The sequence below is a fragment of the Lactuca sativa genome, chromosome 7 (genome assembly GCF_002870075.4).
Source record: "Lactuca sativa cultivar Salinas chromosome 7, Lsat_Salinas_v11, whole genome shotgun sequence".
NCBI lineage: Eukaryota > Viridiplantae > Streptophyta > Magnoliopsida > Asterales > Asteraceae > Lactuca > Lactuca sativa.
Window position 1 is genome coordinate 151706648 of NC_056629.2, and position 20502 is coordinate 151727149.

The 20502-nt window shown below is 39.9% G+C and overlaps 1 protein-coding gene and 1 long non-coding RNA gene across 6 annotated transcripts; one reads left to right on the forward strand and one right to left on the reverse strand.

The window, feature by feature from the left end:
* The first annotated feature begins 204 nt into the window (after positions 1 to 204).
* Positions 205 to 699, forward strand: LOC111904259 (pathogenesis-related protein 1A). Its single transcript, XM_023900037.1, has one exon. It carries the CDS (start codon positions 211 to 213, stop codon positions 697 to 699), a length of 489 nt encoding a protein of 162 aa, XP_023755805.1. The 5' UTR covers positions 205 to 210.
* Positions 700 to 13665: 12966 nt separating this feature from the next.
* On the reverse strand, positions 13666 to 20005 carry LOC111904245 (uncharacterized). Of its 5 annotated transcripts, none has more exons than XR_008225100.1 (9): positions 19037 to 20005; positions 18799 to 18885; positions 18602 to 18679; positions 17959 to 18528; positions 17691 to 17878; positions 17238 to 17592; positions 16849 to 17133; positions 14082 to 14213; positions 13666 to 13983 (listed from the first exon to the last, which is right to left on the reverse strand). It is a non-coding gene; the product is annotated as an uncharacterized LOC111904245 (long non-coding RNA). The 5 variants fall into 5 exon arrangements; XR_008225099.1 differs by having other exon boundaries at positions 13669 to 13841; XR_006185261.2 differs by lacking the exons at positions 13666 to 13983; positions 14082 to 14213 and having other exon boundaries at positions 16661 to 17133; positions 19037 to 20003.
* Positions 20006 to 20502: the final 497 nt, after the last annotated feature.

Here is a 20502-nt window from a genome sequence, read left to right on the forward strand (position 1 = left end):
ACTTGGGTAATTTCAAGATTTAAATCAAAGGCCTTTGGGTCCGATGGGGAAGTTTTGGCGACTTTGCTTAAATTGCATGCGTACGTTATTCACCTTTGCACATGCATACCAAATGAACATCCAATATCACATAACATCCTATAAATACCCATATGTAATTCATCTCCCTCCATCATCCAACATCAGTTATCCAACAAAGTGACTACAACAATGGTGTCATTTAAACTCTCATTTACACTTGTTTATTTCTTTACCCTAGCAATTCCTCACACCATCAATGCCCAAAACTCCCAACAAGATTACTTAGATACTCACAATGTAGCTCGTGCCGAAGTGGGTGTCACAAACATTGTATGGAATGCCACTGTGGCTGCCTATGCTCAAAACTATGCTAACCAGAGCAAAGCCGACTGCAATCTTGTCAATTCTGGTGGACCTTATCGTGAGAACCTTGCTAAAGGTAGTGGTACCTTCTCAGGCACTGCAACAGTGAATTTATGGGTAGCTCAAAAGGCTTATTATGATTATGCCACAAATACTTGTGGTGGTGGACATGTTTGTGGTCACTATACTCAAGTGGTGTGGAGTAATTCTAATCAACTTGGATGTGCTAGGGTTCAGTGTACAAATAATAGTTGGTGGTTCGTTATTTGCAGCTATTATCCTAGTGGAAACATCAATGGCCAATCTCCTTACTAGTGAAATTGAGTGAATAGCACCGCTCCCAACTCCAAATCATGCGTGGGATATCTCGTCTCATGCGGCTTCAACTGCCGCGACGCGTAGGCTATCATCCGTCCTCTCTGCATGAGGACCGCTCCCAATCCCATGATGGATGCATCACATAACACTACAAAATCTTCAAATCCCTCAGGGAGAGTCCAGACTAGAGCCTCGCAAAGTCGCTGTCTGAGGGTCTCAAATGCCCTATCCTACTCAGGGCCCTACCATAAATCCACCCCCTACTCGTCAAACGAGTGAGGGGTACTTCAATCTTGGAGAAATCATGTATGAAACTCCGGTAGTACCCAACGAATCCCATGAAGCTCCTGATATCCGAGGGAGATTTCGGAACCTCCCACTGCATAATCCCCTCGATCTTGGCCGGATCGACCAAAATCTCCTCCTGGTTAACGAGATGTCCAATGAACTGAACCTCTCGTAACCAAAACTCGCACTTCATGAACTTAGCATAAAGTTGTTCCTGCCTCAAGACTCCCAATAGATCCTGAAGATGCTCCTCGTGCTGCTCTTTGGTCTTGGAGTACACCAAGATATCGTCTATGAACATGATGACCGAGCGATCAAGCATCAATTTGTAGACCCGATTCATCAGGTCCATAAACACTGTCGGTGTGTTGATGAGCCCAAACGGCATCACCACGAACTCATAATGTCCATAATGACTCCAGAACATGGTCTTCTCCACGTCCTCCTCCCTAACCCTGACCTGATGGTACCTGGACCTCATTTCTATCTTGGAGAACCAAGATGCTCCCTGAAACTGATCGAAAAGTTCATCTATCCTCGAGATTGGATAACGGTTCTTCGCCGTCAACATGTTCAACTCCCGTTAGTCAATGCACATCCGGTGTAAACCATCCTTCTTCCTGGAGAAGAGAATCGACGCTCCCCATGGAGAACTGCTCGTTTCACACCCCCGAACCAGACGACGGAAACGTCTGAGGGCTGTTGTGACTCAATTGAATACCATCACAATGAATATACATGAAACATAACATCATTCATCACCATGCATTGAAATATTACAATCGGTATTGTTTACATTTAGTACATTGTTTCAAAACATTACATTTCCAAAACGTAAATTGTTCGATACTAATTAAACAGACAACATGACATCACTGGGTACATTTTTCATTCGAATTTACCTGTTACCTGAGAATACAAGTATTTTGGAAAAACATCAACATATGAAATATTGGTGAGTTCATAAGTAAGGTTTGAAAAGAAATGATTTGTATAATTTTGAAAACCACGGAAAATCCGATATTTTCTAAAAAGAAATGTTCTATATAGGAAAAAGTGTGAAGATCCGTAAGTATGCTTAATGATTATTATGAATGTGAATAACTGTTAAACTTTGTATATATCACGTAGTTAAGAGCGTTGAATTTCCCAGGAAAACCCGATGTTTGCCCAATACATTAAATTACGTAGCTGAGTTAGTATTATTCCGATACGACGTTGTATTCGATAATTCCAGGTGACATTGGATTAATTACGGGTTGTGAGTCGTTATAATCACACATTAATGAAAATGACTAGTTTACAACTATACAAATGATCCCTTAGGCGTCGTCCGTACTACTCACTTAATCCAACCACCCTGATTTCTCATAGCCCCACAACCGAGGAGAAAAGAGGGTACGAAGCCCCCGTTATTTCCATGAGTCGTTCAAGGCTATCGTGAATGCGAAAGGCCCTTGGCCCGACTCGCATTTGACTTCTTGACTTTGCTAGCAGTACCAAAGGACCCTTGGGGCCCAACAGCACAATAAAGCTATTGAAAGTCCTTTTACACGAAACTAGGTCATATAAGGCCCAATAGCATGTAAGCGCGTTCCCTTCGGGCCTAAAGATCATGTCATTGGGCTAGCTAGGCCCAACAAGCACGATTTGAAACTTTTGAGCCCAAAGATGGTGTATTGACTTCTCGCAAATTCCCGCGTGTGTATTGAAGTATCATTGTTTATTGATTTTTGATTCGTTATTGATTCGAGACCGAATCAATTCGTTTAGTAACGATATTGGTGTTGAAAGTGTATTTATTATTACGTTTTGCCGGTAGACGTAGTACTAGTATTTTTATCTTAAGGGATTTGTTGTTTTAAGAATTAGAGTTTATCTTTTTAAGCCCTTTATTGGATATAATTTACACTTTTAACCCTTTGTGTATAAAAGAATTTCCATTTTACTCCTTAAACTATTTTTCTTGACACTTTAGTATCAAAACTTGTTGGAAAGACATTTTTAGCACAAATTTACTTGATAAACAGCTTAAGTCCTTCAAAAATGAAATTTTCTCGGTTGAAACCTCCATTTCCACTACTTTTACAATTTTGGCCCAAAAAGGAAAAATTTTTGCATCTTTGGTACCTTTTTAATTTGAAAAGCATTTTTGACCCTTGAAATTGACTTGGTACACTAGAAATCCCCTGTTTTACAGAAATGTGCAGTTTCAGCCCCTCCAAATCAAAAATTTCGCAATTTGGGGCTTTATTAGGCCGAAAAGCCCATTTTGTCCCATTATGTTTAAAATTCATATTTTAACCCCTCAAAAGTATTGATATTCAGAAAATACACATTAGAAACTGTTTAGACTCATCTCAACCTTCAGAATTCATATATTGTCGTTTTGGGCCCTTTAGTTTTGTATTTTTAGCATTTTAAGCCCAAAAATGGGTTTTAAGTCCAAAAATGTTCATATTAACCAACTTGGTTATTTTTCTAGACTTGATTAGTGTGAAATGGTATAAGTTATACTTATTTCATTCATCATATTGTAGATCTCGATTTTTAGCTTCTTTTTGGCTAGTATAAACATCACAATCACATAAGATCATACATATAAGCATAAAAATCATACAAGGCATACATATACTCATAGATCTACACCTTTGCTTGTATTCTCCCCCACAAAACTTATAAAAACCGAAAAAGAGGGGGTATGAAGCTCACCTTTGGGTGTGGTTTCGGTTTTTGGAAGAAAATGAGAAGAAAATTCGGCCTTAGCAACCTTCCTTGGAGATCTCGAACTTAGAGGGTTTCTAAGAGAGTGATAATGATTTTTACATGGATTAGAAGGAGATTTTTGATAAAACAAAGAACCTAGATCATAGATCCAAACTTGATCTTACCTTAGATGAAGAATTTATGGAGATATCTTCTTGAAAGCTCCTTAGATCTCGAAAATATGGAGGAGATATGAGGGAGTTTTCTTGAGAGAAAAATGAGTAAAATGTGTGTGTGTGTGTGTGCTTGAAATCGGCCGAGAGCAAGAGAGAGAGAAGGAGAAAAGAGTGGCTAAGCTTGGAAGTATGTGAGTGCATGGATGTTTGAGTTCTCATGCATGGATGTCCCATGAATAATGGTGAGGTGTCACTCACAAAGTCAACTCCTCTTTCTCTTGGGCTTGGGCCGAGAATGGGGAGGGTGAGAGGAGGTTTTTGGGCTTTTTGCCCTTAAGCCCATGTTATAGTTAGGTTGAATGATTTTTGGCCCTATAAAAATAGAAATGTGATTTTTATGCTTTATTAGGTTACATTAGGTTAATTATGGTCCAATGAGGTCCATTAAGGTGTTTTATTTCATTCTAGGCCCAATATGGCCCAAAATGTTAAAATGAATGAGAGTGGGTCCAATTAGAGCCCATTTAAGAGTTCTAAGCCCAAGGTAGTCGAATTGGAAGCTTATTGGTCCATTGGGCCCAATAAGGAAGTCCTAGTCCATAATGGACTTAAACAAGAACTTCTAGGGTTTCCAATTGCTTAATGACTACATTGAAATGCTTGTATGAGGTGTTTGATTGAAATTCTGTTGTTATAGAGTATGCATCATACATGCTCTCATGTCTTTGATTAATAATTTGGCTTAAGTGTTGTAGTTACAAGGCACAAAAATTTCTAGTTGTGATATCATCCCCCCGTTAGAGGGAATTTCGTCCCGAAATTCTGTTTGAAAGCTAGGTTTGAGAATGCTAGCATAGATGAGCGTACTTTTTCTTCATTTGGTCTTCGCGTTCCCACGTGAATTCTGGCCCACGCTTCGCGTTCCACCGTACTTTCACGATCGGGATGCGACTTTGCTTAGTACGCTTCACCTCCCTGTCCATGATTTCGACTGGTTCTTCAACGAATAGAAGATTCTCGTTGATTTCAATCTCGTCAAGGGGAATGACGAGTGTTTCATCTGATAGGAACTTCTTTAGATTGGAGACATGGAACACGGGGTGTACACTGTTTAGCTCCGCGGGTAGCTGCGGTTTGTACGCCACTGGACCTATTCGGGCAACGATCTCAAAAGGTCCAATGTATCGTGGGTTCAGTTTTCCCAGTTTTCCGAAACGAATGACTCCTTTCCAAGGTGAGACTTTTAACAACACTCGATCCCCGACCTGAAACTCTAAGGGCTTTCGCCGTTTATCGGCGTAGCTCTTCTGTCGTTCGCGTGATGCTTGTAATCGAGCTCTGATTTGAACTATCTTTTTTCTGTGGTTTCACGAATGATCTCCGGTCCCGTTAGCGCCTTGTCCGATGTTAGTGTCTATGCTAGCTGGGTGTCGCCCACCTCAGCCCAACACAACGGTGATCTACACTTACGTCCATATAGTGCTTCGAAAGGAGCGACTTTGATGCTCGAATGGTAACTGTTGTTATAAGAGAATTCAACTAAGGGTAAGTGGATGTCCCAAGACTTCCCAAAGTCTATCACACATGCGCGAAGCATGTCTTCGAGCGTCTGAATGGTTCGTTCGCTTTGACCGTCCGTTTGTGGGTGATAAGCGGTGCTCATGTCGAGATGGGTTCCAAGTGCTTTCTGAAGTGATTGCCAAAAACGTGAAGTGAATCTACTGTCTCTATCTGAGATGATAGAAACTAGTATTCCATGAAGTCTCACAATTTCTCGAATGTATAAACGCGTCAGTCTCTCCATCTTGTAGGATTCTTTTATTGGTAGGAAATAAGCGGATTTCGTCAGTCGGTCGACTATTACCCATATGGTGTCTAGTCCATCTGACGTCTTAGGTAGTTTGGTCACAAAATCCATAGAAATCCCATTCCATTTCCACTCGGGAATTACCGGTTGCTGTAATAACCCCGAGGGATTCTGGTACTCCACCTTTACATTGGCACAAGTAAGGCATTTACTGACATAGGTGGCAATTTCTGCCTTCATGTTAGGCCACCAATAGTGTTGTTTAATATCCAAATACATCTTGTCCGAACCAGGATGGATAGAGTATCGCGTCTTGTGAGCTTCATCCATGACTACCTCCCTAAATCCTCTGAGTCTAGGGACCCAAATACGGTTCATGAAATAGTATACTCCGTTCTCCTTTACCTCTAGATTCTTCTCCATCCCGCGTAATGCTTCGCTTGATCTGTTTTCCGTTTTCATGGCCTCTGACTGGGCTACCCCGATCTGAGTGGTTAGGTGAGATTGGATGGTTATTGAGAGAGTTTTTGCACGACGATTAGAGTACTCCTTCCGACTCAATGCATCAGCTACCACGTTGGCCTTGCCCGGGTGGTACTTGATTTCACACTCGTAATCGTTTAATAATTCAACCCATCTTCGTTGCCTCATATTCAACTCTTTCTGATTCAAGATATGTTGGAGACTTTTGTGGTCCATGAAGATGGTGCACTTCGTACCATAAAGGTAATGCCTCCAAATTTTCAGAGCAAAGACCACCGCTCCCAATTCCAGATCATGGGTTGTATAATTCACTTCGTGTGTCTTCAGTTGGCGGGATGCATAAGCTATCACTCTTCCACGCTGCATGAGAACGCAACCTAAACCTTGATGTGACGCGTCACAGTAGACCACGAAATCTTCCGTTCCCTCTGGTAGAGATAGTACCGGGGTGCTGCAGAGCATCTGCTTCAGGGTTCGAAATGCAACTTCTTGTTTGTCTGTCTATTTGAATGGTACGCCCTTTTGTGTAAGTGAGGTAAGTGGCTTGGCGATCTTAGAGAAGTTTTGAATGAACCTCCTATAGTAGCCCGCCAGGCCTAAGAATTGACGAATTTATGTGGGTGTTGTTGAAACGGCCCATCCTTCAACGGCTTTGACCTTAGAAGGATCCACATGAATTCCATCTTGGCTAACAACATGGCCTAGGAAGTTCACGCTACGGAGCCATAACTCACACTTGGAGAGTTTTGCGTATAGATTTTCCGTTCGCAGGGTTTCTAGGATTTGTCGTAGATGTTGGCCATGCTCTTCTTCGCTTCGGGAATAAACGAGAATGTTGTCTATGAAGACGATGACAAAGTTGTCGAGGAATGGTCGACATATTCGGTTCATCAGATCCATAAATGCGGCAGGGTCATTTGTTAGACCGAAGGGCATTACGACAAATTCATAATGTCCGTAACGAGTTCGGAAAGCAGTTTTTGGAATATCCTCTTCCCAGACCTTGAGTTGATGGTATCCGGACCGTAGATCTATCTTAGAGAAGTAACTAGCTCCTTGGAGCTGGTCAAATAGATCGTCGATTCGTGGGAGTGGATAGCGATTTTTTACAGTGAGTTTATTTAACTCCCTGTAATCGATGCATATTCAAAAAGATCCATCCTTCTTTTTGACAAAGAGGACTGGAGCACCCCATGGCGAGTAGCTGGGTCGGATGAATCCCTTTCCCAGGAGTTCGTTGAGTTGACTGGACAATTCCTGCATTTCAGCAGGGGCTATCCGGTAGGGCGATTTAGCGAGAGCGGTTGCTCCTGGAACGAGGTCGATTCGGAACTCAACTTGTCTCTCTGGGGGTACTCCAGGAAGATCTTCAGGAAATATGTCCGGGAATTCACAAGCTACGGGAATGTCTTGAATGTTAACCTCTTCCTTGGTTTTATCCACTATGTGAGCCAGAAACGTCAAATCGTTCTTTCGTAGATGCTTCTGTGCCTGGATGCACGAGATGAGGCGAAGGTTCGTGCTAGGTTTGTCTCCGTAAATAACTAGGGTTTCGTGATTGGGGAGGTGAAGGCGAACGGCCTTCTCGTGACACATAATTTCAGCATGGTGGGGGCTTAACCAGTCCATGCCAATAATCACATCGAAACTCCTAATGGAAATAGGCATTAAGTCTATTCGAAAGACGTGTTGATTTAAGGTTAGGGTACATCTGGTGTAGATTTCCCCAGTGGATTCGGTTTTCCCATTGGCCATTTCCACCGTAAAGGTTTCATTGAGCTTCTGGGGTTGTTGTTTTAATAAATGTTTAAAACTTATTGCTCACAAAACTTCGCTCGGCTCCAGTGTCAAATAGGATGCATGCATAAGTGATATTAGTTCGGCAGCATAACGGCTCTATGAGTAGTGTAGTCACTTAAACATAGAGTTGGGGTACATAGCATAAATCCTAATGGCCTAGTCAGATAAGCCTATCCCTAACACTCCGTGGTGCGTCCTATATAGTGGCGGGGTCATATGTCGAAATGTTGAGCCAGCAACTGAGCCATCTCAGTCATGTCTCCAAGAACCTCACCCCTCTCATGCTCAGCTTGCACTGCACGTGCTTCCAAGGCGTACAGTTGTTGCCGCAGGGCGGCGATCTCAGCTTCGGGAGAGCGATTCTCCCTTGGGGGGTTCACTGGTGGGGCGGGGTGGTCTGGTTGCGCCTCGTCTACAAACGACGTGGCGTGATCTTTGTCCGGGTCTTGTCCTTCCTCGATGTCATCATCGGTCTCCTCGAACTCGTAGTCGGTGTCTGTGTATTCGTCAGTTCCGACGTCATGTGCTTCCTCTTGATTCCCTTCTGGTTCATCTTCAAGCATTCCATGAGCCACTAGGACTTGATGAAACTGGATACCCTGCTGCTCTCCCTCCATGAAGACTGGGGGAAGGTATAAACTATCGTTACTCCTACAACTCTACAACTATGGTATAGACTAAACAGACGTTCTCTTTTTGGTGATAAAGGGGTATGTTTTTACGTTCTCTAGCTATCATGATCTCCTCAGGACGTGTGGTAGTGATACCTTGGTAAGAATGTAGTTGATCAGGCTACATCCGTTCCTTGATACAACTAAGAACCGTCCTGGATTAACCGAGATACTAGTATTATCTTGTTTGATTCGGTGTTAGGTTCTCATTCCTAATACAAGCAAGGATATTTTATTGTTATGTTTTACTTTTTTTGTTAAGAGTTTTGTTAGTCCCTCTTTTGGTTTATAGTTGCATATCAATGTGTGGCTAGATATGCTAGTTCACTATAAACAGAGCTCTGATACCAACCTGTCACACCCCCGAACCAGACGGCGGAAACGTCCGAGGGCTATTGTGACTCAATTGAATACCATCACAATGAATATACATGAAACATAACATCATTCATCACCATGCATTGAAATATTACAACCGGTATTCTTTACATTTAGTACATTGTTTCAAAACATTACATTTCCAAAACGTAAATTGTTCGATACTAATTAAACAAACAACATGACATCACTGGGTACATTTTTCCTTCGAATTTACCTGTTACCTGAGAATACAAGTATTTTGGAAAAACGTCAACATATGAAATGTTGGTGAGTTCATAAGTAAGGTTTGAAAAGAAATGATTTGTATAATTTTGAAAACCTTAGAAAATCCGATATTTTCTAAAAATAAATGTTGTATATAGGAAAAAAGTGTAAAGATCCGTAAGTATGCTTGATGATTATTATGAATGTGAATAAATGTTAAACTTTGTATATATCACGTAGTTAAGAGCGTTGAATTTCCCAGCAAAACCCGATGTTTTCCCAATACATTAAATTACGTAGCTGAGTTAGTATTATTCCGATACGACGTTGTATTCGATAATTCCAGGTGACATTGGATTAATTACGGGTTGTGAGTCGTTATAATCACGCATTAATGAAAATGACTAGTTTACAACTATACAAACGATCCCTTAGGCGTCGTCCGTACTACCCACTTAATCCAACCACCCTGACTTCTCATAGCCTCACAACCGAGGAGAAAAGAGGGTACGAAGCCCCCGTTATTTCCATGAGTCGTTCAAGGCTATCGTGAATGCGAAAGGCCCTTAGCCCAACTTGCATTTGACTTCTTGACTTTGCTAGCAGTACCAAAGGACCCTTGGGGCCCAACAGCACAATAAAGCTATTGAAAGTCCTTTTACACGAAACTAGGTTATATAAGGCCCAATAACATGTAAGCGCATTCCCTTCGGGCCTAAAGATCATGTCATTGGGCTAGCTAGGCCCAACAAGCACGATTTGAAACTTTTGAGCCCAAAGATGGTGTATTGACTTCTCGCAAATTCCCGCGTGTGTATTGAAGTATCATTGTTTATTGATTTTTGATTCGTTATTGATTCGAGACCGAATCAATTCGTTTAGTAACGATATTGGTGTTGAAAGTGTATTTATTATTACGTTTCGCCGGTAGACGTAGTACTAGTATTTTTATCTTAAGGGATTTGTTGTTTTAAGAATTAGAGTTTATCTTTTTAAGCCCTTTCTTGGATAAAATTTACACTTTTAACCCTTTGTGTATAAAAGAATTTCCATTTTAGTCCTTAAACTATTTTTCTTGACACTTTAGTATCAAAACTTGTTGGAAAGACATTTTTGCTTGTATTCTCCCCCATAAAACATATAAAAACCAAAAAAGAGGGGGTATGAAGCTCACCTTTGGGTGTGGTTTCGGTTTTTGGAAGAAAATGAGAAGAAAATTCAGCCTTAGCAATCTTCCTTGGAGATCTCGAACTTAGAGGGTTTCTAAGAGAGTGATAATGATTTTTACATGGATTAGAAGGAGATTTTTGATAAAACAAAGAACCTAGATCATAGATCCAAACTTGATCTTACCTTAGATGAAGAATTTATGGAGATATCTTCTTGAAAGCTCCTTAGATCTCGAAAATATGGAGGAGATATGAGGGAGTTTTCTTGAGAGAAAAATGAGTGAAATGTGTGTGTGTGTGTGCTTGAAATCGGCCGAGAGCAAGAGAGAGAGAAGGAGAAAAGAGTGGCTAAGCTTGGAAGTATGTGAGTGCATGGATGTTTGAGTTCTCATGCATGGATGTCCCATGAATAATGGTGAGGTGTCACTCACAAAGTCAACTCCTCTTTCTCTTGGGCTTGGGCTGAGAATGGGGAGGGTGAGAGGAGGTTTTTGTGCTTTTTGCCCTTAAGCCCATGTTATAGTTAGGTTGAATGATTTTTGGCCCTATAAAAATAGAAATGTGATTTTTATGCTTTATTAGGTTAGATTAGGTTAATTATGGTCCAATGAGGTCCATTAAGGTGTTTTATTTCATTCTAGGCCCAATATGGCCCAAAATGTTAAAATGAATGAGAGTGGGTCCAATTAGAGCCCATTTAAGAGTTCTAAGCCCAAGGTAGTCGAATTGGAAGCTTATTGGTCCATTGGGCCCAATAAGGAAGTCCTAGTCCATAATGGACTTAAACAAGAACTTCTAGGGTTTCCAATTGCTTAATGACTACATTGAAATCCTTGTATGAGGTTTTTGATTGAAATTCTGTTGTTATAGAGTATGCATCATACATGCTCTCATGTCTTTGATTCATAATTTGGCTTAAGTGTTGTAGTTACAAGTCACACAAATTTCTAGTTGTGACAGCTCGGACTAATGAACTGCTTTCCCAATAGTTCCTATAGCTGTGATGACAGCTCTTGCATCTCTGGTGGTGCCAATCGATACGATGCCTTGGCGGTAGGGGCCGCACCTTGCACAAGGTCGATCCTGAACTCGACCCGCCTCTCTGGAGGCACTCCTGGTAACTCCTCCGGAAACACATCAGCGAACTCCCTGACTACTGAAACCTTTAAAACCGAGACCTGATCCATGACCCGCGTATACACTTCATAAGCTAGATAACCCGCACACCCGTGCTGAATATACTGTCGAGCCCTAGTAGCTGAGCAAAACCTTGAACCCACTATAGTTCCCTCGTTGTAGATAATCATTCATTCCCATTTGGGGTTTGAACTACCACCCGCTGACCCTCGCAGACGATCATGTCACCGAACCGACTAAGCCAGTCAATACCCACAATCACACATACATCCCCCATGGGAATCAGAATCAAGTCTATCCGGAAAGATACCCCGAAGATCTCCAACACACAACCCCGATAGACTAAAGAAGCGAAAATCTCGTGTTCGTTGGCGATAAAGACTCGCAACGAACACTCTAACTCCCCTAATGGCAAACCGAACTCCCTATTGAATGATTGAGAGACAAATGATCGGATCGCCCCCGAGTCAAATAATACCAAAGTCGGTAAGGAGTTCACTAAGAGCGTACCTAATCATAGGTACAAACACATAAGCATAAAACAAATGTAATTAGTAAAATAAAGAAGATAAAGGATAGAAACATACCAGCAACCACATCTGCTGTTGTCCTGTCCTCCTCGGCTGTAAGCTGGAAGGCGCATCCCCAAGACTTCAGAGGCTCTACTCTACCCTGACCCCCCCTCAGTAATTCTCAGTGTAGCCGACATTGGAGCCTGCGCCGGCTTGGCAACGAGCTGTGGACAGTAGGTCTTCACGTGACCATCCTGATGGCAGTGATAACATATCCTCATATCCTGAAATAGGGCTGGCTGGCGGCAATCCCTCGCAAAGTTCCCCTCCTTGCCGCATTTGCAGCACGCACAACCAGATCTACAAACCCCCCGAGTGACCCTTACCGCACTTGCCACAAGTGCGGTCATGCTGTCCTCCCGACCTAGAATCAGTGATCTTAGACCACTTTGGCGCTGTCTATGACTGCGTCGGGGCTTGCCTATGCTTCCGTAACTGTAACTCGATCTCCAGCTCACACCGCCTAGCGGCCTTCTATAACTCCAGCAGTGTATCGCAACGTTGGGTAGCAACAAACTGAAGGATGTCAGTCTTGAGCATGCTCAGATAATGTGTCAACTGAGTTTGCTCAGAAGCATACTCCGGGCAAAACATCGCCCTCTCAATGAACATACCGGTGATCTCCATCACCGTCTTAGCATCATGTCTCAACACCAAGAACTCCTGAGCTAACCGCTCCCTCTCGACCCGCGGGATGTAGCGAGCGCGGAACATATCCCTGAACTGCTCCCAAGTAACTGTAACTCTCTGATTATCTATATACGACCCCATCATCAACCTCCACCAGTCCTTCGCCCCCAGACCTCAGCAGGTTTAGGGCACATCTGACCTTCTGGTCAGTAGGACATGAACATGTGAAGAAACATCCCTCCACATCTGACAACCACCTCACGGCTACAATTGGGTCCTGAACCCCATAAAAAGTTGGGGGCTTCGTGTTATCGAAGTCCCGGTACTGGAAAGGTCGGTTGGTCCCACCACCAGCGGCGGCTACGGCTGCAGAGGCTGCAGCGGAAACCGTCTCAGCAAGAGCTGTATAGCGCTCGTCAAATTACTCCACCATAGCAGTCTTGATAGACCCAAACATCTCCGGAAACTGTGCCTGAAACAGAGTAGCAACCTCATCATGCAGGATCTCTCGAATCCTGGCATCCAACTCATCTGACCAATGACCTCGGGCACTGCTGGTCCCTCCTGACTGCCATCTCCTGATCCTGATCCGGATCCAGTCCAATACTAGAAAAACAACCTTTTACGACGCGCAATGCGTGTCGTAAAACGCTTAGACGACGCGCAAATGCGTGTCAAGAAAGGCATTGTCATAATGAGAGACAATGCGCATTTACGACGCGCATTTATGACACACAATGGGTATCATTAAAACCCATGTCAAGAAATGTCATGTCATAAATGAAGATGACACACAGTTTTGCGTATCGTAAATTTAAATGTTTAAAAAATAAATATTTATATGTTTATTAATTTTTAAATTAAATTTTCATTTAATGTCTCATAATAGAAATAAAATACCATATACAAAAATACAATCCATTGCATAAAATTTAATGTCATACAATTCTATTTCTTACAATATATAAATTTGCATTCATCTAATCTACTCTGTGTTTCATACAAAAAATCTATTTCATGCGGTTTCTTCCATTTCTTTTATTAGCAGCTTCCATCATTAGTAGTACAACTAACAATTGAAATGAAGAATGCAACACTTGTATATCTGCAAAAAACTTGAAAAAACAACAAAGATTTAATGTTTATATATAGCAAGAACATATTGAATGCATAAAATAACAAGAGCTAATAGGAAGTCATTTTCTTTTCCCTTCTCAGTATGTGATGATTGGGGCTGTTGATTGCAACAATTAAGCTCTGTGATTTGTAAAAGTGAGAAATCATTCAAACACATATAACCTTATAGTTATAGAAATGATGGTGAAAAATGAACTATGGATTTATTGAGCATGTACCTTTAAATGATCAAGTTTGTCCACTACACCAAGGTAAGTACCAGGAGACTCTGTCTTACTGGACTCATGCATTTCATAAATTACCAGATCTCTTTGTGCAAATCATAGGGGCAAATCTCCTTCCCAGTCAAACTAAGTCAAAGAAACAAATACAAATCAAAACAGAAACAAGAATACACTACTAGAAAAAAGGGTGTTTTCCTACGGATAATAGCTACGGAAAATTTCCGTAGCTAATTAGCTACGGAATGGGACGCCCTAATTTAGTAACGGAATAGCTACGGAATAGCTACGGAATAACTACGGATGCAATTCCGTAGGTATTCCGTAGCTAATTAGCTACGGAATAGCTACGGAATCACTACGGATGCTACTCCGTAGCCATTCTGTAGCTAATTAGCTTCGGAATAGCTACGGAATAGTTACGGATGTTAACCCGTAGCTATTCCGTAGCTAATTAGCTACAAAATGGCTACGGAATAGCTATGGACATAATATTAAACCATTAAATGAATAAAGGATCTCGAAGGTGCAAACGACTGTATCAACACTATTAATGACTATAAGTTGTTGAAAATAAAGATAATCGTGTATAATAGAGGTGGGAAAAAAACGAAGAGAAAAAAACGATGTTTAATGCCCGGAAAATCAAAAATAATAAAAATCCGTAGCAACTCCGTAGCTAATTAGCTATGGATTAGCTACATAATTTTTTTATTTTCTATTTTTCGGGCACGAAACGTCGTTTTTTTCGCTTCGTTTTTTTTACACCTCTACTATACATGATTATCTATACTTTCACCAACTTATACATATTAATATCATTCATAAAGTCGTGTGCACCTTCGGGATCAAGTATTCGTTTCACAGTTTTAACAATGTAATTACTATACTTTTCACCAAATTGTGATGAATTTATTTTTGTATATGTATATTTACATACATGAAAGAGTTGTGGTATATGTGTACGTGTATGTGTGTGTGTATACGTGTTTGTGCCTATTTATATGTGAATGTAGATCATAAGCGTGTTAAACCATTAAACGAGTAATGGATCTCGTATGTGCACACGACTTTATGAATGATATTAATAGCTATAAGTTGGTGAAAATATAGATAATAATGTATAATAGAGGTGTGAAAAAAACGAAGCGGAAAAAACGACGTTTGGTGCCCGAAAAACTGAAAATAAGAATTATCCGTAGCTATTCCGTAGCTAATTAGCTACGGACTAGCTACGGAATTCTAACGGAAAGCACATTCCGTAGCTAATTAGCTACGGATTAGCTACGGAATGTGCTTTCCGTTAGAATTCTGTAGCTAGTCTGTAGCTAATTAGCTACGGAATAGCTACGGATAATTCTTATTTTCAGTTTTTCGGGCACCAAACGTCGTTTTTTCCGCTTTGTTTTTTTCACACCTCTATTATACATGATTATCTCTATTTTCACCAACTTTTAGCTATTAATATCATTCATAAAGTCTTGCGCACCTTCGGGATCAAGTACTCGTTTACTGGTTTAAGAATATAATGACTATATTTTTCACCAACTTGTGATGGATTTATGTTTGTATACATGAATGAGTTGTGGTATATATGTATGTGTATATGTGTATGTATTCCGTAGCTATTTAGTTCCGTAGCTATTTAGTTTCGTAGCTATTCCGTAGGAAATCTGTAGCTACAGATTACGGAAAATTCCGTAGCTATAGTAGCTACGGAAAATTCCGTAGCTATTCCGCAGCGATTCTGTAGCTAATCCGTAGCTATAATTTAGCCACGGGCCATTATGCTACAGCCAATTTTCCGTAGCAATTCCGTAGCTATCCGCTTATAACTACGGATTAGCTACGGATTGTGCTGTAGCTATTGCACCAATTTTCTAGTAGTGATAAGTCTAGATTTAATCCAAAAATCTTTGACTTCCTCATCATAAAAAATATTCGTTCGGTTTATTGTTTCCCAGCCATCAAACATGAGATTTATTTCTAAGGTATGTTCAAAACAATTTCATCATTATGCCAGAGAACATTATCACATTAATGAGTTGATGTATTATTCTTTAAAAGGTACGCTATCAACATTCATATAGTTTTATTGATCTGATTTTATTAATATTTGTTTTTCTGCTTATATTATATTTTTTATGTATTACAAACAACATACGAATATATTACTTGTTATAAAATAAGTTAAATAGTAATTAATGTTTTATTTAATATGATCTTAAACTTGGAGTCGAAAACACAAATTGAATTTTTAAACCAATGTTTTTTGCATAATTTCACTGCTAATGAAAAAATCACGAGTTAGTTTTGACTTTCTGTTTAGAATTAGTTCTACAGTTTTACGTCATCATTTCTAATTAATTGTTTTTTGGATAATTTATAAATTGATATATTGATATCTTGCACATATTTATATTTATAAATTATTTTCCTTTTTCAGTCGTAATAATCTTTTTATAACTTTCAAAGCTTCAACTATATATATTTTTATTTTTTAAAAAATGAAATACTTTGTGATTATTTTGGTTCCCTTCAATTTCATTCCACATCAGAATCCGAATGCTATAATAAAAAAAAATAAAAGAAATACATTACCATTTGACTGCAAAAAGCCAACATTGCCGAGACAAAGTGTATATCAAACAATACCGTGCACCACGTTATTATTGATACAAGGTCTAGAATCACTCAAAAATCATGCCAAAATTATGATAAACATACTGAGGTAAACTATTACTAGTAACTTGTAAACTTATACCTCATGATTAGAAGGGACTTTGCAGGCCATTTGGCTCCAGCAATCATCATCGGGTCCCAAAACACCAAACTCCTCCGTGCTTAAAACAACCTGAATAAGAACCACAAAGTCAAGGCGATTTCGTGGCCCTATAGAGATAACCAAACATGGAGTAAAAAAATTGAATTAAAACACTCTAAGTTTCCTAATTAAAAATATAAGTATCATAATCTCTCCTGTGTTATGGAATGAGAAACAATGAAGATGCTTCCATAGTTGCTTTGGTTCTTCACATTCTTTCACTATCTGTTCATCATAATCATTCATATACAAAATATTATAAGCAATAGGGACTTGAAGATACGAGCAAACTAGTTTCTAGAAGCTTTTTTTTCAAATTAACACATTACCTGAACAATAGAGCTAGTTGCCAGACCTTTTCTAACAATGAAGTCATCACCAACAATCTGCCACAGGTTATCATCATCTTCCCCACTTGTTCGCCCCACCCAAATATACACTATCTCACCCATACTCCCACACAATGGTCTCCAAACTTCCCCTAGTGTGACAGCAGATGGAGTTTTGAAGTTTGAAATGGCTGACTTGATTTGTCCCATGTACTCATTGTGGAACCATATTTTATGAGGTGTTTCAGGTTTACGTGAGGTGGATATTGGGTTAGTCATCATCAACTCATGGTGGAGTTTCTAGCTCTTTAATCATGAGTTGAACATCCTGGACTAATCTTAGATATTGCTTGTTCTGCATATACAATGGTTAATATTGGGTTAGTCATCATCAAATCCTAACAAATAGATTGTCAGAGAGCACATAAATTATATATAATATGGCACACATACTAAACATGCCAATATTCGTGTAAGCTCCATCGAAGGATCCTCTTCACTTGTGTTAATATCAACGAGGGTTGGATAATTATCGACCATGGAGATTTTTTTGCCAGCATTACCAAAATGCTCTCGAGCTGTTTCCTAACATCTTCTTTAGGGTGAGAGCTTAACCGAGCAAATAGTTGAGGAGTTACTTCCTGCAGAAAGGGAAAAAAATACTAGTTAGAACAGAACTGGTTAGGTTACTGTGATATAAAAATAGCAAAAGGGGACCCACCTGCCATGCCAACAAAGGAACTGTTGAAAGTGCAGGTTCAAGGGTAGCTTTTAACTCCACCCCATAGTTTATATAAGCTTGAGCTGCATGCCCAAATAGAGATACCCTTCTATTTCTCAAACACCACCAAACATCAACCAACTCGTTAAAAACACACTTCCCTCAACATCAATATTGGCAAAAAGAAAGAATTTCTTCAACTTGGAAGAAACAACAACAGAAAGGCATTCAAGTTCTCCAGCTGCAGCTTCTATTATATTCACTACTTGTTTCACACTGCATGAACATTGTTGCTATCTAAGTCTTTAACATCTCTTGCTTTCTGAAGAAGCTCTGAAAACAGCATGTTTGACTCTTGAGACCTCTTCTTCAGTTCACCTAAACCTATCTGGTACAAGTTCTGAATCAAGAATTAGAGAAACCGAGCAGGATTGGAGGGTGGTGTCACTTGTCTCCTTAGCTTGAGCATAACATGTTATACTCAAGCTAAGGAGACAAGTGACACCACCCTTCAATCCTGCTCGTTTTCTCAATATCAATCAGACAACATGGACTTGTCTTTTCTTCAGCCTTCATCCAAAATTCATAATAAAAGTCATAACGTTGGCAACAATCACCTTCAAAAAAAGGGTTGTTGGTGTACCTGGGACATCATCCACTGTTTGTTCAGAAACTGAGTCCTTGCCTTGTTGACTATTGAGTTGGGAGACCTGTACATCCTCTATGATGGGTAAATTGGCAAATACTTGTATCAGTTAACAAACTTGACACCCAAAAAGTAACAAGTTTATGAATAAAGGAAAGAAAGCGTGACCCAAAAAGAATATGAACAAACCAAACCTTATCAATCCCTGATACATGATCTGTGCTTGATAGAATCTTTTTCTTTGGTGTGAAGTCAAATACCTCATGAAGAAATTCATTTTCCTGTACAAATTGAATCAATCATTTACATAGAAATGTGCTAAAAAAGAATATATACACAAAAACATTAGTTAATTTATAAACTGAACCATATTTAATTCAAGAAAAATAAAGAAACATACTCATACAACTTCAAAATGCTTTTCAAGCATACCTAGTTCCTCCTCCTGCTTTGATTCCCACCCTCAGTGCTAGCTCAAGCACCCGATTTTTGATCCAAATTTAAAAAAAAAAAATCAAAATATTAGAAAAAGAAAAAGATGAGAAGGCGTTGGATTTACTATAGTTTCTGCCTTGGTTAGAAGTACTGGTAACATAATCGAGAGCCAAAAGACATCAACATCAGAGCTAAAAGACATTAGTACAATCGAGAAAACCCTTTTCCCAATTCTAGGCCTTCACATTATCAAAGGATCCTTGACCAAATAACAACAAAATGAATTCTAAAATCAAGCATGTAATAAAAAATATAGAAAAGGGGAATCAGATTCACATACGGCGGAAGAATGACCGGCGGCTCCAAGGGTACAATCGAAAAATCTGATGTTTGCGGGAATCAATAACCTCCAATACCTCACCGAGCATCACCGGAATATGACTCTCGGTGTCACCAAATTGACGAAAGCTCTCCTTATCGATCTTTTTATCCGATCGAGTCCTCGTCTTCACTACAAAATCTATTCGAACTCGACGACTAGTACCAGTAATGGAATTATCTTTTCAGTTTAGCTTTTTCTTGTTACGAGTAGAAGCAGATGAGGTAGTGGAATAACTAGCAACTGTGAGAAGGGAAGAGGAAATTTGGCGGCGGTAGCAATGCAACGACGATAAGGTGAATGAAGGATGAAATAATAGTTGCTTAAGGCGATAAGCTGAATACATACGCAAGTTTTTGAATCTCGATTCAGTATAGGGAATGAACCAAACAAGAACCATCAAATAACCCTAGGAGTGAAATTAAAGAACCCGTGAAGATTTTAGTTGTGCGAGAAAAGAGAGTGGTGATGATATTAGGGTTTTTTGGGTATTGACTAGTGAGAGAGAACAGCGATAGAAACAAGGTAGAGGATAAAATGGAGGACTTTCAAACTTTTGTGATTTTCATTTCCCCCCAAGTTGTGAGAGAAGAAAACACGTGTTTCATTAAATAAAATATAAAGCAACATCTCTACACGACACTCATTTTAATATAGGTGCCCTCCGTGTTTTTAATTTTTTATTGGAAATTAATTTTCGGGCTCGCAAAAATGCGTGTCCTCTGTCCTTCATTTTTTTAAAAGAAAAACAGACGTTATTTTTAGTGCGCCCACAAATGCGTATCGTAAATCACTGCATGTCATTGTTTGTGCGTCATTAAAGTGCAGTTTTCTAGTAGTGGTCACAAATCGTCTAGTAACCACCATGCTGAAAATATACCAGGAAGATATAAGACATTCCATATAATAATCTGAGAACCAACTCCCAACAAAACCCTAGGGTTTGTGACTTCCTTGCTACGCCTATGGGTCCTATGCTTTCAGTAGTACGAGCCCATACTACCTTCCACACCTACCAATATTTGTCTCAAGTATCATCACAACGACCTAACAATATACGTAAGCATGGCAAGCGCTCAATCCT